Raw genomic sequence first — 27,499 nt, forward strand, 5'->3', positions numbered from 1 at the left:
TAAATAAATAAGTAATTTATTAATATGCCAACTATTTTATTTATTTATTTGTTTGTTTGGTTGGTTATGATATATATTAATTGTTATTTAAGTTAAATGGCTTTATATATTATTCATATTATTATAGTACGTTTAAATGATTAGATTATTTTATTGATTGAATTAATATGTGTGGTATTCTTTTTGATATAATATTTTTTATTTATGTTTTATTTAAAATTTTTGCTATAATAAATATAAAGAATGAGTCGTTCGTTGTGTTTGTTGGTTTGGTTATTATGATTAAAGTAAAAGTGTTAAACACCTTTAAGCTTTAATTGAGATCCCCCATTTTTTCAAAAACAAGCAAGCAACATTACTTCAATAAACCTGCTGCTTTTTTAAGAAAAAATAGAGAAATCATTCTAAATAACTAGCTAACTCAGCTCACTAGCTGTTTTCTTTTACCCAGTCATCATAACGGCTATCTTTACCCTTAAGAACAGGGTCAATTTGAGATTTAATGAATTCAGAGGCATTGAAAGACTCCTATTTATTAGAAAATGAAATTAATTTATGTTATTATTGAGTAAATAAATAGATTTGCTAAATATTAGATTGTTTCAAATAAAAAATAGCTAAAGAAAACATAATGAAGCGATTTAATGATTTAGCAAAGATGAATAATTAAAATATATTTTTTACTTATTTTTTAAGGAGTTTGATACATTCTTCGAAGAATTGCATGTAAACGAAATTAAGATCTTCTTGATCGTATTCATCGTAATCAGGTTTATAGTTGATCTTTAATTGATTGAATTGGATTAAAGATTGGTTGTAATAGTGGACAAAAAGTTCAGAAAGGAATTCTAAGAAGAGAGGGAAATCAGAGCTTTCATCTTTGCTCTTGTTGAGTCTGTCATTGAAGGCTTTGAAGAATTATTCAGGAGTAATAATGGTAGATACTTCCTTAGCTACTTGCATTCTATCATCCTTATGAGCTTTGTTGCAATCATAAACAGTCTTAATCAAAACTTCACCAAAAATAACAGGATCAATAACATCTTCCTTTAATTGCTTTAAGTCGTTAACAGCGTTGGCAACACCATAGTCTTCCTAAATTTTAACCTTGGCGTCTAAATAACCCCAGAATTCTTTGGCTCTAACAATACCAGCCTTTTCGTCTAATTTGCCATTAGCTTGACTGTTGTTGACAGTTTATCTCTCTGTTAATAAATAAATAAATAATTAGTTTAATTAAAAGTTAAATGATTAGATAATAAAAAATTTTATTTTATCAATGTATTTACTAAATAATTATTTTAATGTTTTAAGTTATCAAATAATTTTCTATTATCAATTTGTTATATTATTAATTTTCTTTATTTCTTTATATTTAATGTCTTTTTTATTCAAATTTTTTACTGTTTAGAATTTGTTAAACAAATTTAACTTTTTGATTTGTTCGTTCACTAATTAATTTTCTATTTCTGATGTGTTTAATAATTAATTTACTAATTTGATTCACTCAAACAAACAATAATTTACTATTTAAATTCTTTGAGAATAAGATTTATTTAAAAATTTATTATTTTGATAATTTGCTATTAGAGCTACCTAAATAGTTTGCTATTTTGATTTCTTAAATAGTAAAATTAATGTTTTGTTTATAGTAAATTTTTTGTTAAATAGTAAAATTTGTATATTTAAGATAAAGATGGTTTAAAAAATTACTCTTGTCGTCTTTTCTTTGATAGCCTCTCTCTTTGTGGTTACCACCTTGCTTTTACTTTTATTCGTACTTTTGAAGTTCGAGTTAGTTTTGTTTCATTTCTTCTTCATGTTTCTTGTGCAAGTTTTAGAGACTTTGAGGACCAGTTTAGGTGCTCAATCTTTCCTTCCAGCCTTCACCCTTACGTTCAAGTAAGTTGGTGATCAAAGAATAGATTCTAGGAGAAATCTTTTTATTCTTCTTCAACCATTCGAAGCTTTAATTAAAAAAAATGATGATTAGTAAGTTATTTAGTAGTTTATAATATGAATACAGAGGTCATTAAAATACCAATATTAGAAATAATTTTGAAAGAAATTAAATACATTGTAAAGTAATCTTCGAAGCTGAGAGTTTCGATGTTTTCTAAAACTTCTTCGACCTTTCTCTTTTCGATTAAAGAAATAACGCTGGAAAGGATAGAAGAGGGTTCGCTAGATTATTGACTCTTTTTCTTGCTTTCAACGTACTTTTCTTCCATCTTCTAGCCAGTTTATTCAAAAAGAGCAATAAGAGCTTCAAGATGATCTTCATAGTGGGCTTCTTCTACTTATTCTTTATCTCTTTGTTCATCACTGACTTCACAGTAGCCTTTAATGAATCTCTTTAAGAGTTCACTGCAGCAAATGGTTTGAATAGCGAAGTTCATAGATTTGTTTAAGAAAAGATTACCAATAAACTTAACATTTAACATTTCTCTTTTCTTTTTATCAGCAAAGTATAATTTTTTTTCTTCATCGCTCTTCATATCTTCGAGTCTTTCTAATTTTCAGATAAAATAATTTAAAATTACTAAGATCTTTATCATTTTTTATTGCTAAAATTTAGTAAATAGATAAAAATTTGTTTTTACTTTATTTGGCAAAAGTCATTTTATTGTTGAAGATATCCTTTTCTCCTTCAAATGTTTGTTGAATGTTGGTGTAGAGATGGCTTTTAAACACCTTTTATTGAGCTTCGCTGGGCAACTTCTTGGATTATTCGATCATATATTTGCATAAATCAGCATAAACTTGAGAGTAAGTTCTTTCAGTTCTAGCCTTTTCGATGATACCTTCTACAACGTATTCACAAAGATTTTCGTTGGTCATAGCGAGGTCGAATAATTTCTTCTTAATGACTTCGAAGTTAGTAGGAGTTAAAATATTTAAATCTAATCTGATTTCGCTGATTTATTTCTTAAATTCGTCTGTTCTCAAGGTCTTGGCATGTTCAGTGAATTAAGAGGCGTTCTTCTTTAGCTTCATCTTGAATTCGATAATGTCGATATCTTCTTTTTGTCTTGAAATTTATTAATTACTGCTGTTGCCCTTGATTAATGCGGGTTAAGTGTATCTCTTGCTATCGTTTCTGGTAATACCCCCTTCAGCTGTGGGGAATGTGTTAGGGGTGTTTTGGCCTTGCTTAACGTAGGGCTTGTTATTATTGTAAGAACCATTAACCTTGCTGGTCTAGTTTCTGTTATTGTTTCCTATTATTTAAAAGTAAGATATTAAATTTTCATCTTCAATATAGAAATAAATATAGAAGAAAAGAATGAATGAAATTATTAATTAAAGATAGTTAATAATTTAATTAATTAGTCTTCAAAAAAAATCAGGTTTGCATGTAGGGAGGTAGGGAGAGAATTTTCTTCTAATAAAAATACATTAATTAATTAAGAGATATTTCTTTATTTAGTAAATTTAGTTTGTTTTTTTTGATTATTTTCTTTTCTTTGTCTAAAAATGGAGAAAATTTTAAAATAGATTTAGTAACGGGATTTTTAAGATAAATAAATAAAAAGTGAAATTTTTTCTTACTGCTGACATAATCTTTGGATGAACTTTATTCATACTTTCTATTTATGAAGGTTACAAGTCTCTTGTCGAAAGTCTTTCTGTCATCATCTTCAACTTCAAAAGTTAAATCCTTATCCAAGAAGTATGAGATAACTTCAAAAGTAATCACAGTCTTGACAGGCTGAGGAGCAACTTATTCTTCTACAGGCTTAATAATTTCTTCAGCTCTGTGATTTACTACAGGAGGGATGCTGGTTGTCTATGATTCAACAACCTAGGGTTCTTCTTTGTGATCATTTGTATCACCGTTGATTTAAGCTTAAATAGGAGCCTTTAATTTTAATACTTTCTTTTCTTTCTTTTAATCTTTATTAACTTATTCTACTTAGTCAGCATGTTTTTTTTGTTCAACTTCAATATTAGTAGTATTCAAAACAGGTTAAGTAATCTCTTTTGCAGTTTCAGGATTGAATTCTACTTATTTAAATTTTAATGGTTTTCTTAATTTAGGTAATGAAGTAGTTGTATCAGACATGGCGGTCGTATGTTATTAATTTATGATATTATAGGCCAAGATTAGCTAATTCGCTTAAAATGTTTTTCTTATTTAACTTTATATTTCTTAGAAGTGTGATTGAAAATATGGATGAAATCTTATAAACTAATTAAGTCTTTATCTTTCTTTTTTGTTATTTTATCCTATCTTTTAACTTTTTTAGCTTTTAAAAATATATAAACAATTTGTTATTTAATTTATTATCTTTTAGCTCAAGAAAACTAACAATTAAAAACATAGACACTTAATTACATATATCCTATTAATTAATTTATTAATCAATCTAACTATATATCTATATATCTATCAGACAGTCAGCGTAGTGTAGTGTGTTCATAAACTGCATTATGAACAAGTGAATATATGTGCATATAAAAACTTCAGAATGAATCGATAGATATATGAATGTATAAATTACTTATTATTTCCTCTCAAAAAAATAAACAAACAAACAAACAAAAAAAATAATACTTCTCATTGTTTTTATGAACTGAAATTCTTTAAAAATAGATAAAAATAGGGAAAAACTCTCTAGCAAGCACCAAATTTTTAATTAATTTTTAGATATCTTTAAAATAAAAGGATTAAAAAAATAAAAGTTCTGCTCATCTAATTTTATATTATATTTGTATTTAAAAACAATCAGGTAAAAAGATATACTTACAAACATAAGTACGTTTGTATGTATACAATTAAAAAACTAATAATTTGATAAAAATAATATTGATATCATCTTAATCACTTCATTTATGTAGAAAAAATATACTAATAAAAAGATAATTTGAGGTAGGTAGGTAGGTAGGTAGATAGTTAATTAATGATTAATGCAATCAAAAAATATCCAAAAAAAATTTCATTTGTTCATATTAGGTTAATTTTTACTATTATCTCTTTATCTTTCTATCTATCTATCAATCAATTTATTTACATACTTATCATTTTCTGCAAACTCTTTAATAATCTAAGAATTTGATATCTTATCCATTGTAAATACATTAAAATTATTATTATAATACATGCAATAACTCTACTTTATATTAATACTAATAAAATTCATTCAATTAAAAACAAAAATCTTTTGTTTACTTTTTTAAGCTTTTTTTTAAGGCTATTTCATTAATTTTTTTATCTGGTTTACATTTCGACAGCTTTATTTATATCTATCTATTTTTCAATTTAAAAAATTATTCATTTTACTCTGGTTAATAAATAAAGAGTATTTAAAAAATAAAATAATAATGGTTGAATATGTCGATAAAAAAAATATTTTATAACCTTATATAATTTATTTAGGTTTTTATTGATGAGGCTTTATTTCATTCTTAATATTATTTTAGTATTAAATGGAATAAAATATTTTCAAAATAATTTGAGAAATTAAAAAAATATCATTTATAATTAAAAAAACTGAATGTTTCAGTAAGTAACTAACTAATATTAATGAATATAAATATAAAACTATAATTTTTTACAAATGGTGAATAAAATAATAATAAAAATTTAAAATTCAATTATTTTTGATAAATTTTTCTGGAATTAATTATTATTTTTATTCTTTTTCAAATAGTTAATATTAGAAATTATTAATCAATTAATTATTAAAATGATTGATTAGCAATATTTACTTTTAGTTAAAGAAGAAATATTATAAAATTTTTAATTTTCTTACTCTTTAGTTACCAATATTTTTCTTAAATCACATTTTATTTATTATTTGTTATCTCTTATACCTCCATCTAAATATTAGTAATTTATTTAAGTCTCAATATTTTTATCAATAATACTTCTTAATCAATAAATATTAATTTATAACTAGGTCTTTTTCTATTTAATTATTTTGTTCTTCCTATGCTTATAATAAATCGAAATTAGCTTTTTGTTTAACCCATAAATAATCTTCTATCTATTTTTAATGCTTTAATTATCATTTTATTTTTAAAACTAATATCTCTACTCTTGATAAATATTTAAACTTAAATATTTAGTTTCTTTTGTAGGTTCAAACTATTACCATTAACGATTGATCGCATATACGGTAAAACCCTATTATGAGGTCTAACCTTATAAATTTCATGATATGGTATACGACTTATCATTTTGGATTATCCTTTATTTTGAATGTATTTCTCATTCTGTATTTTTTTAATAAATTACATTAATTAATATTTTGAAAATAAATCTAATCCTAATTAATAAATAAATTACTAGCTACAAAATTAAAAGAAGCTTTATTTTAAAGTGATATTTTTTCTCAAAAAATAAAATTTTTTGTTAAATTTTTTCATTTAAAGAAGAATTGATTTATATACTAAAATTTATTGAGAAATAAAATAAAAAATCAGAAGTTTAATTCATAGACTAATAAGCATTATTAACACTAATAATATAAATCCTTCAAAATAAATCATGTAACATTTCAATATAAGTGCTAAAGTATTTTTTGTTATGTTAAAAAATTTTATGTGATATTATTTGTAATTAACTAACTAACTAAGTTATTTTTAAATTTTAATTCCAAAAACTTTATTTTATAATAATAATTCATTTAATCTAATCTAATTATTTTTAACAAATCTACTTGCTTATATTCAAGAAAAAGATAAAAAATTTAATATCATGCAATTTTACAAGTTAAGAATTTTAATTAAGATAAAGCTAAATAGTAAAGCAAGTTCGCAGATTTTAGCAAAAAATTTGATTTTTTTTTAGTTCATGCAATATTATATTTAAAAAAAGTATGAGGAAGAAGATATTTTTCTAATCTTTTTTATGAAAATATAAAGTATTTATTCAAGAATGAATAGGATAAAGGATGGATTCCTAAATATTTTAATTATTTAAAATAATTAATATAAAATTAAATGTCTATTATACATATTATTTTTATGCCATGTATTTATTAAATTAATATGGTATATATTTTATAAGAATTCAATTATAGTAGTCTAAATCTACAGTAACATTGCATAAACTAACTGAACCAGCATACTGCTTGGCATAAGCTGAAGTCCAACCACCAAATGGATATTAAGAATAGTCAGATGTACTTGTAACATTGTTGTATCTTGCATACCAAAGAGGCAATTAGTTGAAATTTTAACAATTTTTATCATCACCAAAAATTTATACCCACATATAATGAGAGGCATAAATACCTACTTTCTTTCCTCTATATAAAATCTAATTTACAATTCTTTGTAAATAGTTGCATCTATCTTAAACTGAAGAGATGTTATTCCATGAGCAGGTAGTTGAAGGATTTGTCTCAACATCAACCCAAATTGTATCATAAGCATCTCCTTCCTAGTTAGATTTTTTATGATTAGTGAATAAAATATTTCTAAAATTAATAGTAGTTTCTTACATCTTCGCTAGAGATCAAGGAAAGGTTATTGATCATGTCATCAACTTGCTATTCAGCAGTAATTTTAGAGTCATTAATACAAGGGAACATATAAACATCTGTGTCCATTCCAGCAGCTCTGGCATTGAGCAGATTAGTATTAGCATTTGCATCTACTAAACCAAGAGAGCGATATGCTCTAATGATAGCTAAATCATAACCATTATCAACAAAACATTAATAATTGTTAAATAAGGTGGCTATATCTATGCCAAAATTGCAAAATACTGCACTAGCAACAACACTTAATATAATTAATTTTGCAAAAAACTTCATCAATAGATTCTTCCTTCAAATATTGTTTCTTTATTACTTAATCAGAATTAATTTGATTATTCAATTAATCTTTATAATTTTTAGAATTAAATTCAACTGATTACCTAATTATAAAGTAATTTTTTATAATATAGATTCACTTTGTATGAATTTACACACATTATTAAGCTAAATATTAGCAAATATATTGTAATCACTAGAAATAAAATATCTTTATTAATAAAAAACAAATTTATCTTTAATCTCCATCAAAAACCACATGTTTTTTTTAATTATTTATGAAAAATACATTAAATGATAGATAAATATAGCAATTTCATGCATGAATTAAATTCTTGCAAACGTAGAGATGCCAGAATTTAATGCATGAATAAGCTATAAATTATAATGTGGATTTACAAAAAAATGTAATACATTTTTAGATATAAGTATTTTTATTTAAAAATTCAAATTAGTTTACTTTATTAGTGGGAGTAAAGAATTTTTTGGAACCACAATACAACTAGACTAGATATGACTAATTTAAATATTGTTAAAAAATATTAAAAATAAAAAAATAGATTAAATTCTAAATTAATTTTTGAAAAATTAATTATGAAATTAAAATGTTTTAATATTTTAAATTAGATTTAATTTAATTTTTTTTAAAAATAAATAACTGATTTATTTGCTTTAAATATGTATTTGATTATTAACTATTTTTAATTGAAATCATAAAATTATTTTTTATTTTTAAGAGCTCAAACAAAAATCTAAAGGATTTATTCATTTATTTAATTAATTATTATAAAATTTAAAGGTGGTTGGTAAAACAATATATAAATCAATCAACCTTAATGACTGATGAAAGGTTTTTCTAGAAATTGCAATGATACAGTGCAGGTTTTGTTTTGATTATTTGTATATTTTTTATTATTTGTTATTGATAAAATTTGATTTATTTATAAATAAATAGTTAATATATATTTGATTAAAAATTTACACACTTTTAAAGTAGAAAAAGTAAATTTAAAAAAAGGATTGAAACAAAGATAAATAAATATATAATTAGGTAGTTAAACAAATAATTAAACATTAGATGGATACATTTTCTTTCAAGGCTTTCCAAGCTATTAGTGAAATAGACCCTACTGAGTTATTTTTCTAAAGAATGTATAGAGTTTGTTTCAAATTCATTACTCCAACAACTCAGTAAATAGATTCAGATATTTAAAAGTAATTAGAAAACTGCTACTTAAGATATTATAAAACATATAAAATTGTTTGCGAAGAAGCCCATAAATATGAAGATGACTTCGATTATGGAGACGATGATGATGAGGATGATGATAACGAGTAATACGAAGAAGATGACTATTATGATTGAATATTTAAAGTTCAATATATTTTTAATTAATAATCAAGCAAATTATTGCTAATCCAGGTATTAAAATATGATGAACTGGATAGCATAATATTTTAATACCTGGATTATACTTAATTTAAAATTAAAAAATATATCAAAGTATTTATGAAAAAGTATGTAAAGGCACTAACTATTCAATAAAATTCATAAATTCAATATAAAATATAAATATATATATATACTATAAAAAGTATTTAAATACAATATTCAATATTTTTTCAAATTTTTAGGGGTTTTCATTAAAAAAATCTAATAAATTTATTACCCTAATTTCATCTATGATTAAAAAGGATATTCTATGTTTTATTTATATTTTCTCCTTAATTTGCATACTTAAATTCATTAAATTACTATTTTTTTAATATATTGTTTGCAAAGTAACCTTAAATCTCTAGTTATGAAATCGCATCAGATTTGTAGATTTATCAATTAATAATTAGATTTATTGATTGATAGATAGATAATTTAGATGAATAAATAAATAAATTGTTACTAATTAATTAATTTGTTAAGCAAACTCTATTGTTCACTCAATTTTTAATTAGCTTACGAAAATAACACTCAATATGCTGAGATAACATTTAGTCCGCGAAAACATTGCAAAAGAAAACTTAAATGAACATTAAGATATGACAGCTAAAAAGTATTACATTAGATAGAATATATCAATTAACAAATAAATTCCTCTTTTAGATACTGAGAATGCTATTAATTCCTTCAATCATGCTTAAAAACCTATTTTTTCTAACTAAATTAAATAATTGGATCATTTAAAACAAGTTTCTCAACAAGATAACTAAGACTCTTCTTTTGAAGCGAGCTTTAATGGCCAGAATAAGAATTAATAAAACAAGTTCTTCCTTAAGCTATTGATTCCTTCAAAGGGTTCCTAAAATAGCTCTCCTAAATCAGTAAGCAAGATAGATTAATTAAATAGTAATGATAGTTTTAATAGTAAATAACTATACATTAGAAAGAAACAAGCTTCACCAAACAATCAAAGTTCTTTCAATAAGCACGAATGCTAATAAATATTCAATTTAAAACAGTAAATAAATCAAAGAGATTAGCAATATAATTAAATAAAGAAACATAAATCAAAGAGTTTTTTGAACTTGAAACAGATAAATTCTTCCTTAATAAATGAAGAAAATAAAAAGAGTCTTTAAATTCAGAATTTAAACGAATAGTAAAATGATAGCGTAAATTAAAATGTAAATAAAAGAAAATATTAAATTGATGTTGCTGGATTTATGTAAACAAGTAAATAAATAAATTCATTAAATATGCCAAGTATAAGCAGTCCTAGTTAATCCGTGTCTCCGTGTAGAATTTCAAGAGTTAATAGCCATTTAAAATTTAACATTTCAAATACTCCAACTTCATTTAGTGGTGGATAATTACTGGATTTCTAAGATAGAAATGACACAACTCCTTATTCAAATATGAATAAAGAGAAAAGGAGATCCAGTTTGAATTTAGCTAATAACTAAGAAGAAAACTAATAAATTTAGTAAACCAACCATTAAAGGTTAAGCATAAAGAAGGAATCGAGAATTGCTTCATTAACAAGGCTGCAAGAAGAAGAAAAGAATAAATTCATTGAAGAAGCATAAAAAATGTATATAGAAAAAAGAATAATAGCAGATGAAGAAGATCTGAAAGTAGTAAGCAAAATGTAGCTAGATTAAAATGAATATAAAAATGTAGATAATATAATATAGTACTAAAAAAGTAATAAAACACATTAAATATTAAAAGATTTGTATAAATAAAATATCTCAAAGTAGTAATCATTTTCAATAGATAAAAATGCTTAAAACTTCTTATAAAATAAAGTTTGTAAAAGACACTCCTCAGTTATTGGAATTAAAACCCCATAGATACTTATTTAAAACTGCTAAAAACCAAAAAAAATTATTTAATTAAAAGAAATTACTTAAGAAAAAATTGAGTCTAGAGAAACCGTTAAAACGAAATTAGCAAACCCTGTCATTGATAAAAAAATTCTACCAAGAAAATTAAGTTTAATTCCTATAAATAGAAGTTATAACAGCATAAGCTTTTCTAATTATAAAGACAGAGAATCTTCATTATAACCAAATGTCTAAGATTCAATTTCATAAATAACTCAAAAAGACATCTTTTAACCATTCAAATAAAAAATATCCAATATAAATCAATAAATATATCAACTTCTTCTCAAATCTTCTCCTGACTAAATACTTGAACTAAGTTTATCCAAAAAAGATTTAAATATAGAAACGATTACTTTGCTATAGCAAAAATTCTTATCTTAAAACTCAAAGTATTTAAATTTTATTTTATTTCATACTTAATTTATTTTATTAAAATATAAATATATTTTTAACTTCCAAAAAAAATATTTATATTACTAGGATAAAATTTTAATTTCATTAAATTTTGATAAAATAATTTTAATAGAAATGACAAATTAATTTATTGAATAAATTTAATTCAAAAGAAATTTGTTAAATTAAAAAATTAAATTTGACTTTAACTTTGAGGAAATATCAAATAATGGAACATATAAATTGTGCGAATAATACTTAATTTAATCTGAATAAAAAATTTTTAAAATAATAAATATTTGGAATGATTACATAAAATATTATAATTAAAGTTCCCACTAAAAAAACTTTTAATATTATTAAATCTCCCCTAAAAATACTTCCCTTTATTTTCCGATATATTTTTTAAAATATAATTTGATTGATAAAATAGCCTATGAAAGCACAAGTTTTTTATTTTTTAAGTAATTTTTAATTAGAAATAATTAAATTTACTTAGGAAAAAAAAATAATTTAATTAAATATTCTTTGTTTTCTTTTAACAAAATTTGAAATTATAATATTTAAAACATAAAAGGCTTTTAATTTTAAATTTGGAGAACTGTAAAATTAATGACTAAGTTGCAAATTCATTAATGGAATGCTTAGCGAGCAACTCTTCAATAAAAAAATTGAATTTATCTTAGAATCAAATAAGCTCTAAATCATGCCAAAATATTAAAAAGGTTATTTCCGAAAATTACTATCTAGAGGAGTTCTATTTACACTGGAATTTAATTAAGGGAGATGGTGGAGCTTTAATTGCTTAAGGACTGTAAGTTAATACAACGTTGAATGTATTAGATCTGAGTAAAAACCCTTTAGGTAAAATTAGAATAAAAAAATAAAGAATTTAATAAAAATTGAAATTTATTTATATATTTGTTTAATTTAAAAAGGTGGAGATTAAAATAAATTGGCCTGCAGTTAAGAAATTAAACGCTTTTTAATGTATCAGCAATCAAATGTAGTTCATTTAGATCTCTCAAATTGTGGTTTTAATCAATAAGAATCTACAATAATTTAAGAAGGATTAATAAATAACCATACTATTTATGGCTTTCATTTTTCTGGGAATGTAGGAGTTGTAGATGCTTTGGGATTTCTTAATATAAATAACCATATAAACAGCTTCAGAAATATTCATTTAAATCACCGTATTGATGGAGTCAATACTTTAAATTTCATGCTAGCTAAGGACAGATCCTTAGTTTCTGTAGATAATTGCTGGATTTGTTAAGGTATTTTTTAAAAGAATCAATTAAATCATTAATTTTTATTGATGTATTTATTTAATAACACAAAGGTTGGCAAGAACAAGAAATCACAGTTGATATTAGCAACTTTAATGCTAAAAATATGATTCATAGAGTCTTTGTCCATTTAGATTTTCTTGAATATAAAGGGATTTAATTACAACCAAAATAAAATAATAATATTTACTATTTAAAAGTGATGTGTCCTCCTAATTAAACTCTTCAGTTCTTTTTTACCATCCCTGAATAAAAAATATAAATGATATCTCCTTAGTATCATTCTTACTAAATACAAACTTTGGGGGTAGATATTCCTACTGGAATATTATTTTAATAAGATGCAGCAATGACTATGCCATTAGATCCTGAAATAAATTAAATTAATATTTTAAAAACCTAAGTTGGAAAAGTTATTGATGAAGAGACTTTTCATCCTCTTATCCAATGTTATCCAAGACCATCGATGACAAATTAATTATAATAATAATAAAAAAAATAAAGTTAATTACCTACTTGGAAAGGTGATAAGAGAAAACAAATCATGTAAAAACTTTTAAATAACACAATCCATCTTAATTCTAAAATTCCTAAATCTCCAAATAATTAAATAAAGCAGCAGAATACTTCTAAAAATTAATTAATTAATTGAAATAATTAAAATGTTAAACATATTTTTAAAAAGCAAAATCAAAAAAATCAATTAAAAATTTAGTAAATAAAAAATTAATTTTATTTAAAAATTGTATAAAATTTAGTAATAATACTATTTATATTTAATCTATTTACTAATTAGTTAAATAATTAAAAAATATTATTAGAATATAGCAAATAAATAATTTTAAATTTATACACTGTCAACTCTCATAAACTAATTCACATTTAATAACAGAGATAAAAAAGTATTTTTTTATAGAAAGAATAAAATTAGTTTAAAATCATAAAAATTAAATGATATTTTAATTTCAGGATTAGCAATATTTATAAAAATTAATTAAAATAATTATTATTAATCTATCTTTTTTTTAGGTAAAATTATCATATTACAAAATATTATAAAATGGCACATATTTATTATATTCTACAAATATATTCATTTCCTCATTTTTTCACCACCATTAATATTTTATGTTTATGGTAACTAATTTTTTTAATTTGAGACATTTTACTCTTTCTAAATAGTTTCTCCTTTCAATATAAATTAGTGTAAATTAATAAAAAAAATATATGATAAAATTTTTATATAAAATATTTATTTTAAATCGATAAATAAAAATATATCAGTTGAATTTAAAAAAAAGAAAAATTAATTAAATCAAAAGCTAATAAATAAATAAATAAATTAAAAAGTCAATTTTATTGCTTTCAATTCATTTTTTTATTTAAAAAATAACACAATCCAAAATTAATAATCTGTTTTTACTAAATATTGAGTGATAAATTTGAGAGATTAGCACACTTTCTTAAACCATAAACTAAGCCTGATGCACCTTTATCACAAATTTTAGTCTCACTTTATATTTATTCAAGAAAAATATATAGATAATTAGTTAACTAAAAGGAAAAAGTGTAGAAAAATATGAAATAATAAAAAATGAATTAATTAATAAAATCAAAAGTTGAAAATGAACAAATGAGTTAAATTAATAAGCAAAGAAAGAGACAAAGAAAAATAAAAAATATGCATAATAAAATAAAAATAAATCAAACAGAAAGCTAATAAATAAATAAATAAATTAAATGAGTTAGTTATACTAATTTAAATTAATTTTTAAATAAAAAGTATCAAAATCTAAAACAAATAAGCTCTATTTACGTAATATCAAGTGTCAAATTTGAAAGACTAGTGCACCTACCTAAACCAGAACCTAAATCTGATGCGCCTTCGTCACGAATTTAATTTTTACTTTTAAGAAATAGAAGAAAAAAAAATAGTTAATTCATTAGTTAAAAGGAAAAAACGAAGAAAAAGAAATAAATTTATAAGTAAGAAAAGTTGAAGATCAAAAAATTAGTTAAAATAACAAATAAATAAATAAAGTAATAAATAAAAGAAAAAACATAAGCAGAATAATAAAAAATAAATAAAATAAAAAGCTAAAAAAAATTAATTAATTTAAATTATATTGTTTAAATTTATTTTATATTCAAAAAATCAAAATTAAAAATAAATAAATTGATTTTACTAAAGATTAAGTGCCAAATTTTAAAGATTAGGGCTTTTTCCTAAACCAAAGCCTAAACGTGATGCCCCAAGTGGGCCTATTTAATTTCTACTTTTAAGGATTGAAGAAAAAAATATAGAATTAATTATTTAGTAGGAAAAATCATAGGAAAAATAAATATGAAATATTAAGAAATGAATTAATAACGAATGTAAAAGTTAAAATCAAAATTAGTTAAAATAATAAATAAGGAAATAAGTAAATAAAATAAAAAAAACACAAGAAGAATAAAAAAAATAAAATAAAAAATTAATAAGTAGATAAAAATAAATAGTTAGTTTATAAAATTGATTTAATTTCATTTTTATTTAAAATATATCTCTATCAAAAACAAATAAGCTTTTTTACACAAGGCAAAGTTTCAAATTTAAAAGATTAATGCACTTTCCTAAACCAAAACCTAAGTCTGATGCACCTTAATTACCAATTTTATTTGTCCTTTTTAAATATTTAATAAAAAATATAAAATAATAAGAAAATAATTAATAAGAAAGTAAAAGTTTAAAATGAAAATATTATGTAAATTAACAAACAGACTAAGAAGAAAAAAATAAAAGTAGAATAAAAAAAAAGAAAAATAAATCAAATAAAAAGCTAATTAATTAATTAAAAGAGTTAATTATTTATTTTGAATTAAATTCATTTTTATATTAAAAAATATAACAATCAAAACAAATAAACTGCTTTTACCGAAGATCAAGTTACAAATTTAGGAGATTAGTGCACTTTCCTAAACCAGAACCTAAGCTTAATACGCCAGAAGCACCAATTTTATTGTTACTTTTTAAATAATAAATAAAAAATGTATAGTTAATCAGTTAATTAGAAGAAAAAAATGAAGATAAAAAGTGAAATAATAAGAAATCTATAAAAAGTAAAAGTTGAAAATTAAAAAATTAGTTAAATTAATAAACAAAGAAAAATCACAATACAAAATAGATAAACTGTTTTTACCTAAGATTAAGTGTCAAAATCTAGAGGTTAGTGCATTCTCCTAAACCAGAACCTAAGTTCGATGCACCAATTGCACCTATTTAATTTCTACTTTTTAAATAATTAAGAAAAATAATATAGTTAATTAGGTAATTATAGTAAAAAATGAAGAATAAATATGATATAATAAGAAATTAAAAAATCAAACATTCAAAATCATAAAATGAGTTAAATTTATAAAAAAATAAAGTATAAAAAAAACAAAAACACAAGTACAAATAACAAAATAAATAAAATAAAAAGTTAATAAATAAATAAATAAATAAATTAAAAAATAAGTTATATTGTTTTTAAATTCATTTTTATAAAATCGTAATTCAAAACAAAACAAATAAACTGTTTTTACTAAAGATCAATTGTCAAATTTGAGAGATTACTGCACTTTCCTAAACCAGAAACTAAACTTGATACACCAATTGCACCAATTTCATTTCTACTTTTTATATATTGAAGAAAAAATATTTAGCTAAATTAATTAGTTTATTTTAAAGTAAAAAATGAAGAAAAAATATTAAATAATAAAAAATTAATAAAGTTAGAAGATAAAAATTAAATAAATTAGTTAAATTAAAAAGAAAGAAATAAAGAAATAAAGAAATAAAGAAAGAAAGAAAGAAAGAAATAAAGAAAGAAAGAAAGAAAGAAACAAAGAAAGAAAGAAAGAAAGAAGAGAAAAACAAGCAGAATAAATAAATAAAATGAGTTAGTTTTATTGTTTTAAGTTCATATATTAAAAAATATCACAATCCAAAGACAATTTAACTATTTTTACCGAATTCCAAGTATGAAATTTGATAGATTAGTGCACTTTCCTAAACCAGAACTTAATCCTGATGCGCCTTCATCGCCAATATAATTTTTGCTTTTTAAATATTGAAGAAAAAATATATTATTAATTAGTTAGGTTAAAGGAAAAATATGAAATAAAAAGAACTTAATTCAGCAATTAAAAATAAAAGCAAAATTTGAAAATGAAAAAATGATTTAAATTAACAAATAAAAAAAGAAGAAGAAAAAACACAATCTAAATAATAAAAAAAAAAGAAAAATTAACCAAATGAAAAGTTAATTTATAAATTAAAAGAATTAGCTTAGTTATTTTAAATTCATTTTTAAATAAAAAAATATCATACATAATCCAATTAAATAAACTGTTTTTACCTAAGGCCAAGAACCAAATTTGAGAGATTAGTACATTTTCCTATACATAAACCTAAGCTTTATGCACCTTTATCACGAATTCGATTATAACTTTGTAAATATGATTAATTAGTTAGAATGAATAAACGAAGAAAAAAAAATTCATTTTATATATTAAAAAAAATAAACTGTTTTTTACTAAAGGCCAAGTGTTAAATCTATGAGATTAGTACAATTTCCTATTGCAGAACCTAAGCTTGATGCATCTTTATCACCAATATCACACTCCCTTTGTAAAAATACTTAGTTACAAAGAAAAAATGAAGAAAAAAAATTAATTTTATATTAAAAAATATCACAATCCATCCAAAAAAATAAACTTTATTTATTATCTAAATAAAAGTGAAAAATTTTTAATTTTTGGTACTTTATAAAACCAAAACCTAAAATTAATCCAATTTTTTTATTAATCTATTATCACTTTTTAAATTTTGAAAAAAATATCAAGTAAATTAGAATTAGTTACTTAAAAAAAAAAATAAAGAAAAAATATGAAATTATAAGAAATAAATTAAATAAATAATTAATAATAAAAGCAAAAATTAATAATTAAAAAATGAGTTAAATTAAAAAAGAAATAAAATAAACACTATCAAAAAAAATCTAACTAATTTGTCATTTATAAATGTTTAAGAAAAACTAAAGAGTTAATTAATTAGTTAGTTAGTTTGTTAGTTAATTAGAACGATAAATAGAAGAAAAAGTATCAAGAATAAAAAAATGAATAATTAATTAATTATTTATTTAAATAAAAATAGAGTGAAAATTAAGTTAAAATAGTTTAAAGAATATTTGATTAATAAAAATGAATGAATAGATGATAATTTTTATTAAAAAATAATATTGTAAATAATTTTTAAAAGAAACTAAATATACTTCAGATCAATATTGAGAACCTAATGTTCTTAAAATCCAGAGTTTAAAAACTTTTTTTATTAATTAAAATAAATTTAAACAATATTAATAAAAAAATAAATATTTACTTCCTCTAGATTGTTAAAATATTTTTTATTTTATATCATTTATTTTTTCTTTGAAAAATATTGGATAGTAATTTATTGTAACTAAAGTTAGATTAATAATTAATTTACTTTGGATTACATTTAGAAGAAGCTATTTATTAATAAACAATAAAAATTCTTAATCAATTAAATATTGTTACACGACATTATAAATAAATACAGAACATTTTAATAAAGCAAATAGAATTTTAATTTTCCTCTTATTTGATATTATTTTGTATTTTTCATAAACTATAAACAAATATTTTCTATTTTCATTAAATTTAAATTTAAAAATTTTTTAAATTGTGAATATGTTGGTGAGAGATAGGTAGATATTTCTAACATATTTTTACTCTACTAAAAAATATATAAAATAGTTTTATTCCTTACGTTACAATTTAAATAAAAAGATTAAATATAAATTACATGTTTTAAGTTAAATATTATAAAATTGTTAATAATTAATTAATATATTAGTATTTATTTATTTATTTATTTATTTATTTAGTTAGTTATTTATTTATTTATTTAGTTAGTAATTTAATTATTTATTTATTTATTTTACATTTTGTTAATATTTCTCATCAGATTATACCGAATTTAAAAACTTATTACCAATATATTTATTTATTTATCTATCTATCTATCTGTTTATTTGTTTATTTTCAAATAATATTTACAGGAGTAAATAAATTAGTTGTTTAATTTTTTTATTTATTTTAATTCAATATGTCTTTTGAACAAATCATTTTTGAGCAATTTTTTATTATCAAAGGGTTAGATTAATTGCTGATGGATTTGAGTATACAAGTTTAATAAATAAAGAACCAATAAGAGAAATAAGAGCTGTTAGAATGGTGAAACCTAACTACTGAGTCATAGCGACTCCAAAAACTTTGTAAGGATTATCTCTGCTTTAAATGTTAATGTCTAAAATTTGCATTTTACATAATTAAATGTTATCTTTGATTAACTTTTTTAGCTATTTATCTGAGAAATTGTATGATATTTTAGACCTTTGATAATCTTCAATTAATCTTCTAAAACAAGGGTTTGTTATAACATAATCGTCTTAAAACCACAAATCGTATTTGCTAAGTAACTCTACAAAGTTTAACTAATTTGCATATAATTTTTGTATGTGGATGCTAAAATGTTCATTTATTTTGCCTCCCATAAAAACACATTTAATGATAATCATGACAATGCATATTATGTCAAATATATAAAGATAAGCAACATTATTCTCTATATTGAAAAAGTTAATCACTTCAAAGCGTTGCAAGAGGTAGATTACTATTATGATTATGAAGAAGCTTATAAAAATACTAACTAGAATTTAAATTCTTTGTGAAAATTTTTCTCCGTAGTCTAAAGTCATTTTCCGAAGTTAGGCCCATGTTCTTAAAGAAATAGAACAAATGAGTTCTAATGTAGGATAAAGTTTTTTGGTTCCTTCTAATTCAATTTCAACTCTTTTCGGAGAGATCAAGTGACTCATTTAATTTAAAATGAACACCTTTCTTCTTAAGTCATTAAAATAAATTAAAAGGATGCTAATGATCTATCCCCAAAAGGTGAACTCAAAGAAAGCAAAAAAAATATTGACAGCAATTAAATTGGCTAAGTTCATGACATTATTTTCTGCCTACATAACGCATTAGACTTTCACATAAATGAAATATACTTGTCTTACAAATGAAATAGAATATGATACTTTCTTAATCCAATTTGTAGGAAACTAATTACTGTAGTATTTTATGTATTCCACTAAAAGATTTATCCCATAAGGTAGCTAAGTTATATCAAATTTGTTTCCATTATGAGTCAGAATTTGCTTCTTGCGCTCTGGAGCAAGCAGTTTTTAAAATTATTAAGTCGTAGGTTTAGACATAAATTCAAAATAAAAAGAACTAGATTCAACTTCCAAACGTAGCTTGGCATTTTCAATTTCTTCTTTTATTATCTCTTCTGTTTAATATAACCATCCTCCAAATATAGACTCTTTTATATAATCATCTTTCAGTAATTTAGACTTTATTTCCTTCATTTTGCTATGCGTATAAAATCCTATTTAATAATAAACATTCTCATTTTTAATAATCAATTATATTTAAAATTAAAAGCTAACTGCTAAAAAAAACCAGCTTTTTAATGAATAATAAAATAAATAAATAAATAAATAAATAAATAAATAAATAAATAAATAAATAAATAGAATGAATGAATGAATAAATTAATAAATGGGTGTGTGGATGAATCGTTTTTAGGAAAAAATTACCATATTTAAGAGTCATAACGAGGATTTTGATGATATAAATATATAGAAATGATAGGAAAAAAATAAGGTAGTCGCTTTACAAGGCTTTTGGGATATTGAAGTATATTAGTATACTGATCACATAAAATATAAACTAGAATGCTTAGTAAATGCTAATAAAGCTAAATCCAACAAAACCCATATTATGACAAACTGCCAAGTTTTATTTAAAAGCATATACTATTATCAATACTGAAACAGGTCCAACAAAGCAATAGTACAATATATGATACAAAAGAAATTCTAAAAAAAATAACCACCTGAATTTTAATTTATGAGGCTATGAGCTAAATTTCTTTTTTCTATTTTTAAATTAAAAAAAAATTATTTAATATATATATATATATGTATAACATTTAATTTCAAGTTAAATAAATATTATAATCCACTGTAGAAGATATTAATTAAGCAAGTAAATGAATGAATAAATAAATATTTCCATTATTTTTATAAAAATAAAATCTGTTATAAATAAAGGTGTGAAAATGTAAGATAATAAACGAAGATTCACAAATAGTATTTATTATTTATATTACTTTTTTGAGGTTTGAAAAGGTTTGTCTTCAGCTATTGTGGTCTATTGCTATAAATGATTAATAGGTGAGGCTTATGTGTTGCTTTATACTTAAGCAACAGTTGAACTATTTCTTACATACAAATTGCTAGCCAAATTAGTGGATTACCTATTTATTAGCTAACTTTTTATAGAAATTGGATTTGAATTTCTGTATTCAGATTTGGAGATAAGCAAAGTACTATTTTTAAACTTTTAACTATATTCTTTAAGACTTTGTATTGTTTGTTATTTATCAAAAGCATTTGAAGGTGAATTTTGTGATTATTTATCATTCTATTATTGACGGGATTCAATGTTTTAAGAGTTTTAAACTGAAGAATATGACTTCGCTGCTATAGGTAATTCTTCCATTTCATTTTCTTATTGCACTACTTCAGTTTAAAAAAAGATTTCCTCTAGATCTTTATTCTTTTTATCATATTCAGAAAAGTTAGCATCTTATGCAATCAACTTATTTTTTTCTTCCGCAACTTCTACTTCCTCTTCTGAAAAATCACTTGAATCCGAAATCTCAGTTTCTTTATGCTAGTCTTGATATATTTTGAATAACTTCATTAAAATAAATTATTTGTGAAATGATAGCTTACTTTTTTTATATTTTTTGTTTAAATAAGTCATATTTTTGAAGCCAACATTTCCAATTAAGAGCAAGGCTAAAGTAGGTCCTTCTTCAATTTCCTCAGGATTATTGACCATAGACTCTTTAGACATATGAACTTACTATAATTGCTCCTATTAAACATATTTTTCTGATTTAGATGCTATTTTTTTGATTGAAGGTATTTTATCTTTCTAAACGTACTGCATGTCTTCATGCATTTTAATTGTAAATGTGCAATATTTATTTATTTATTTGTATTAATATATTTATTATTTGATTGATAGAGTGAATGAATATTATTTGAGTAGGTCTAATCGATGATTTCTATTAATAAAATCTATATAATTGATTAAGCTAAAAAAAGTTTTTAAATCTAATTGACAAAGGTTTATAGTGTGGTAATAGCCTTTGATTGTAAATATATGTATCTTTAAATTAAAGAACTCTTGGTTCAATCTATTTCAAATAAACAGAGATAATTTGATTTAAATTTATTAATCAAATACCGAATATTTATTTTTAAATAATTATCTAAACATTCTAATATTTCTTAATCAAATCAAAAAGAATAAATTCTTATTAATTTTATTAGAAAAATCAACTAAGAAAAAAAATAAAATTTGGCATATTAATTGATCTAATTATGATGTTTTTATTTCTAGAAAAGTTTTACATAATATTATCGTTGATAAGAAAATATAATCGCTTACATTCGCTAGTTAACCTTTAACCTGTAAAGAGTATATTGCTTAAAACTAATAATAAATAAAATAATTCAAACTTTTCATTTTGTTTAATATTTTAAAGCAGGTACAAGCAACACTGATATAAACTATTTGAATCTTATTCCTATGAATTTAATTTCTTCTCTAAAGAAACTCCTTACATTTAAAAGAAAAAAATTATAACCATTAATTTTCAAATATAATTTATTTGTTAATCTTACCAATTATCATTTCACTATTTATAGATTTTCTTTACTTAATTATATGATTAATGAGATAATATATTAGTCTATCTACATATACCTGAATTATTGAGCTGAATACTAAAAATAAATCAATAAAATCTTTTGTTTTAATATCACTTTGTAATGAAAATTAAATACTGAATGATTATAATTTGATAAAAATGAGATTTGCTTATTAAAAATTTAGATATTTATTTAATAAAAAACTACAATTAATCACAGATTTAAATATACTTCAATATTTAATAATGACACCCTCTTTCTATTTAAATTCTTTATGGAAGAGAATCAATAACAGTTTTTTATTATTTACTTGACTTTTTCAGAAGTTTAAAAGCTTTTTCAAATAGTTTATACATTTAATCTTGATTTTTAATCTATCAAAATAAGACTTATTCGGTTTAAAATTTTTAATGGCTAAAAAAATTATTTTTGCGTGAATAATAAATGGAAAATATTAAATCATTGAAATCTATTTTATTTTTAGAAAACCAAATAAATTATTAATTATAAAATGAAAATGAATTTTATTTAGATTTAAATTTTAATTAGTAAAATATTAACTTATGTAAATTAAATTAAAATTAATGAAATATAATAAATCAATTTAACTAATATTAAATAATTTATTAAATTTTCTTGTGTTTATTCTTCACACAATTCATTTTATTTTAATTATTTAATTTAATTTAATTATTATTAATTCAACAATATTTATTAGAAATAAATACAATTAATTAATTAATTAATTTTAAGGTTATTAACTAACATATTATTTCAATTTTATTTCTTCTTATCAGTGATAGCTGATTTTGATTCCTAATTAATTTGCTTTGGCTTTTGTTCAAAGACAGTTAGATGGTGATTGCTTAAGAAGGAATAACCAATGACAGTATTCATGAAGAAGAATAGAATGGAGCTCAACCAAATTTCGAAAAACACGTTTTCTCCTTTCAATTCCAAAAAGTAAGAACCCAAATTCCACAAGAGTTCGCTAATAAACCAAAGAACCCAGATTAAAAGCAATTTGCCCTTTTTCTTAAGATAGAGGTCGTTGTTTGCTAAGACAATAGGCATTAAACTCATGTACCAAATAAAGTACTAGGCAGTGCATACTTTATTAAATATAACAAACATGAAAGTTTGGATGAATAAACAGAATGGCAAATCCTTGTAAAACTTAAAGCCTGCTAAGAAAACCAAGAAGAACTATGGGATAAAGGCCAATGCAGCTTAAATCTTAGAAACACCTTCAAAGTTTAGATAGATGTAATAGAAGTAAACTGAGAAATTATGACGATTGTCTTTACGGATAAAGTGGTAGAGATAAGTTTCATATAAGAATATCCAGCCATACTTTTAGTAGAAATAAGCAACAGAAAGGATGAAAACAGAAGCACTTATCAAAGTAAAAACAATTCTATTCTTAGTGAAGAAATTCTTCATGTCAAAAATACCTCTTGACTTTTCATGATCTATGTAAAGATACATTGGAAGAGCATAAATAATAGGATATATCTTAAAATGAACTGATAAGCCAAAAGCTATAGCGGCTAAAACGTATCTTTTCTTCAAAAGCAAATAAACAGTGACTAAAACCAAATAGGAAATCATTGTATCTGCATTGCCTCTGGTGGAGACGTTAAAAATGATTGGATTAAAGAACCAAATACAAGTCAACTTGTTGATTGTGCCGTCGTTCAAATTTGTGGATGTTTTTAATATCTTTTCAATTAAGTAGCCAGCCAAAATATCAAAAATAATGAACAAGCATTTTCCAAAATTCTTATAATACCACTCGCATGGGATCATCATATATGCTAATATTGGAGTATATCTATAAGTGTGACGGTCATAAGGAGTACCACCTTAAAGAACATATTTTGCTGCATCAGTGTATACAGAATAATCTAAATCAGTATATTTCAAATTATAATAATAATCTTGAAATTCAGCGATAAATAACAACCCGAATCTCAGCAACGAGCCAAACAAAACTGCTTTCGAAACTAATCCCATCTAATTTTCTTTCCTAGTTTTCTTTCTAAATATATTTTATTATTTAAAAAATATTTTTTCGCTTTTTTGCTAAATATATTTTATGTTCTTCTTTCTACCTATAAAGCAAATATGCTTTTTCTCAATTATTTTATTTATAAGAATAAAATTCTTCTTCTTTTTAAATTCCTAATAATATCTTTTCCCTGCAAATTTGATTATTTCTTGTTCGCTGTCCTTTTAAATTTCCTATCTTCTGCTAATTAATTAATTAACTAACTAAATAACTAACTAATCATATAAATAAATACTAATAAATATCTTAGGAGTCTAAAGTGCCATTCTCTAAAATAAAATAAAGATAATCCATTCAATATTGATTAATAGATAAATTATAAATATTAAAAATACTTAATCACTCACTCAGTCATAAGCTTTTATAAATATTTATTTTATTTTTTTAAATTGCAAAACATTATCACCAAAATCTAATTAAAATATTCAATAACAATTAATTTATTTTTGAATTTCAAATATATAAAATGTAAGAAAGTAAATGAATAAATTAATTTTGAATTTCATTTTATTAATATTAATTATAAAAAAATTAAATAATATCAATCCTCTTTAATTAGCACCAGAGGAATTAAATTAATTATTTTATTTAATAGATGTTAAGTGTATTTAGGATAAATATATAAATACTATAAAAAAATGATTAAAAAAAATAATCCTATAATTTTTTAAAGTTAAATATTTTTCTTATTTATTTTTTAATGAAAGTTAAGTATATCTATCTATTAATATTAGGATAATTTGAATTAAATTTACAGATTATTCAGCTTATTTACAAAAAAAAAACTTTTTAAAACACTTTTCATATTTTTGTAAAAAAAATTATAAATTTAAAATATCAAAAAAAAAAAATTAAAGATTGACTAGATCATTTTCAGCATCCATTTTCACATCTTGCATTTTTTTACTCATATTGATGGATAATATTTAAGATTAAAATATAACTTTCATATAAAAGTTTGGCATTTAAATAATTTAATAAAATGCAATATAACACTAAAAATTTCAAATTATTTGATCATTTTTGGAGAAACCAGAGGGTTTGCTTATGAGGATTTAATTTATTTTAGTCAATTTTATTTTTTTATTTTTTATAAATAATTTATTTACTTACAAAAATATGAATGATATTTAATAATATAAAATCAATAATAAAATCTATCTATCTATTATATTTTAGGTTAAAAACACTTTTTCAAAATATTATATAAATAAATATATAATACTATTCAAACATTTTATATTTATTCATCCTTTTTTTCACCAGTTGTTTATCAAAGGAAACCAATATTAAAGACAACTAATCTTTTTGATTTAAGACACTTACTTATTACCTTGAGTATTTATGAAACATTCATTGAGCTAAACATTTTATAATAAATTTGTGTAAATTTTAAAATAAATATCAAAATAGAATTAACTTTTAAATTAAAAATTATTCTTGAAATTAATAAATAAAATAATTTTAGTGGAATAAAAAAGATAAAAAAATAAAATAAATAAAGCAATCAAATAAATTCACAGAGCTTTTTTATTTTATATTCATTTTTATAGTTTAAAATATCATAATCCAATACAAATAAACTGTTTTTACTCAAGGTAAAGTCTCAAATTTGAGAGATTAATGCAATTTGCTAAAGCAGAACCTAAGCCTGATACACTTTCATCACCAATTCCATTTACACTTTTTAAATATTGAAGAAAAAATATATCATTAAATAGTTAATTAAAGGAAAAAATGAAGAAAAAATATGAAATAATAAGAAATAAATAATAAAAGCAAAAGTTGAAAATAAAATGATGAGCTAAATTAACAAAGAAACAAAGAACAAAAAAAAAGCAAGCACTATAAAAAGAAAAAGAAAAAATTGCTTTATTGTTTTTAATTAGTTTTTATAATTAAAAATATCACAATCCAAAACAAATAAACTGTTTTTACGTAAGATAAAGTGTCAAATTTGAGAGATTAATGCAATTTGCTAAAGCAGAGCCTAAGCCTGATGCACCAATTGCACTAATATTATTCAAACTTTTTAAATATTGAAGAAAAAATATATCATTAAATAGTTAATTAGAAGGAAAGAATGAAGTAAAAATATGAAATAATAAAAAATAAATAAAAAAGCAAAAGTTGAAAATAAAATGATGAGCTAAATTAACAAAGAAAGAACAAAAAAAAGCAAGCACTAAAAAAGAAAAAGAAAAAAGAGCTATATTGTTTTTAATTAGTTTTTATAATTAAAAATATCACAATCCAAAACAAATAAACTGTTTTTACCCAAGATCAAGTGTCAAATTTGAGAGATTAATGCAATTTGCTAAAGCAGAGCCTAAGCCTGATGCACCTTCATCACCAATTTAATTAAAACTTTTTAATTATTGAAAAAAAAATATATCATTAAATAGTTAATTAGAAGGAAATAATGAAGAAAAAATATGAAATAATAAAAAATAAATAAAAAAGCAAAAGTTGTAAACAAAATTATGAGCTAAATTAACAAAGAAAGAACAAAAAAAAAGCAAGCACTATAAAAAGAAAAAGAAAAAAGAGCTTTATTGTTTTTAATTAGTTTTTATAATTAAAAATATCACAATCCAAAACAAATAAACTGTTTTTACCTAAGATTAAGTGTCAAATTTGAGAGATTAATGCAATTTGCTAAAGCAGAACCTAAGCCTGTTGCACCAATTGCACCAATTTGATAGTTACTTTTTAAATATTGAAGAAAAAAATATATTATTAAATAGTTAATTAGAAAGA

At 21.7% G+C, this 27,499-nt stretch overlaps 7 protein-coding genes across 7 annotated transcripts; 2 read left to right on the top strand and 5 right to left on the bottom strand. All coding sequences in view use genetic code 6, as the record gives it.

The window, feature by feature from the left end:
- Positions 1-426: 426 nt before the first annotated feature.
- TTHERM_01243470 (Mif4g domain protein) lies at positions 427-4,066 on the bottom strand (the record flags this gene model as incomplete). Its single annotated transcript, XM_001025478.1, has 6 exons — positions 427-528; positions 685-1,205; positions 1,714-1,967; positions 2,077-2,512; positions 2,604-3,221; positions 3,553-4,066. The coding sequence occupies 6 exons, from the start codon at positions 4,064-4,066 to the stop codon at positions 427-429; spliced, it is 2,445 nt and encodes an 814-aa protein (XP_001025478.1).
- A 2,952-nt stretch (positions 4,067-7,018) lies between these two features.
- On the bottom strand, positions 7,019-7,766 carry TTHERM_01243480 (glycosyl hydrolase family 25 protein; the record flags this gene model as incomplete). The annotated part of the gene is made up of 2 exons (XM_001025479.1): positions 7,019-7,390; positions 7,452-7,766. 2 exons carry the CDS (start codon positions 7,764-7,766, stop codon positions 7,019-7,021), a joined length of 687 nt encoding a protein of 228 aa, XP_001025479.1.
- A 1,078-nt stretch (positions 7,767-8,844) lies between these two features.
- On the top strand, positions 8,845-9,132 carry TTHERM_01243490 (hypothetical protein; the record flags this gene model as incomplete). Its single annotated transcript, XM_001025480.1, has 1 exon — positions 8,845-9,132. The coding sequence occupies one exon, from the start codon at positions 8,845-8,847 to the stop codon at positions 9,130-9,132; it is 288 nt and encodes a 95-aa protein (XP_001025480.1).
- A 605-nt stretch (positions 9,133-9,737) lies between these two features.
- On the top strand, positions 9,738-13,427 carry TTHERM_01243500 (hypothetical protein; the record flags this gene model as incomplete). Its single annotated transcript, XM_001025481.2, has 4 exons — positions 9,738-11,479; positions 12,061-12,347; positions 12,422-12,763; positions 12,829-13,427. The coding sequence occupies 4 exons, from the start codon at positions 9,738-9,740 to the stop codon at positions 13,425-13,427; spliced, it is 2,970 nt and encodes a 989-aa protein (XP_001025481.2).
- A 457-nt stretch (positions 13,428-13,884) lies between these two features.
- On the bottom strand, positions 13,885-18,296 carry TTHERM_001243501 (cyclic nucleotide-binding domain protein; the record flags this gene model as incomplete). Its single annotated transcript, XM_012800437.1, has 13 exons — positions 13,885-13,963; positions 14,199-14,288; positions 14,592-14,681; positions 14,962-15,051; positions 15,349-15,438; positions 15,691-15,780; positions 15,955-16,044; positions 16,340-16,426; positions 16,766-16,855; positions 17,155-17,244; positions 17,333-17,422; positions 18,070-18,119; positions 18,177-18,296. The coding sequence occupies 13 exons, from the start codon at positions 18,294-18,296 to the stop codon at positions 13,885-13,887; spliced, it is 1,146 nt and encodes a 381-aa protein (XP_012655891.1).
- Positions 18,297-18,966: 670 nt separating this feature from the next.
- On the bottom strand, positions 18,967-21,913 carry TTHERM_01243520 (transmembrane protein, putative; the record flags this gene model as incomplete). Its single annotated transcript, XM_001025483.2, has 4 exons — positions 18,967-20,267; positions 20,479-20,819; positions 21,054-21,624; positions 21,682-21,913. 4 exons carry the CDS (start codon positions 21,911-21,913, stop codon positions 18,967-18,969), a joined length of 2,445 nt encoding a protein of 814 aa, XP_001025483.2.
- A 1,529-nt stretch (positions 21,914-23,442) lies between these two features.
- TTHERM_01243540 (mannosyltransferase PIG protein) lies at positions 23,443-24,921 on the bottom strand (the record flags this gene model as incomplete). The annotated part of the gene is made up of 1 exon (XM_001025485.2): positions 23,443-24,921. A coding segment is annotated over one exon (1,479 nt), but the record flags the coding sequence as incomplete, so codon positions are not given.
- Positions 24,922-27,499: the final 2,578 nt, after the last annotated feature.

Source organism: Tetrahymena thermophila, assembly GCF_000189635.1.
Source record: "Tetrahymena thermophila SB210 genomic scaffold scf_8254224, whole genome shotgun sequence".
In the NCBI taxonomy this organism is placed as follows: Eukaryota; Ciliophora; class Oligohymenophorea; order Hymenostomatida; family Tetrahymenidae; genus Tetrahymena; species Tetrahymena thermophila.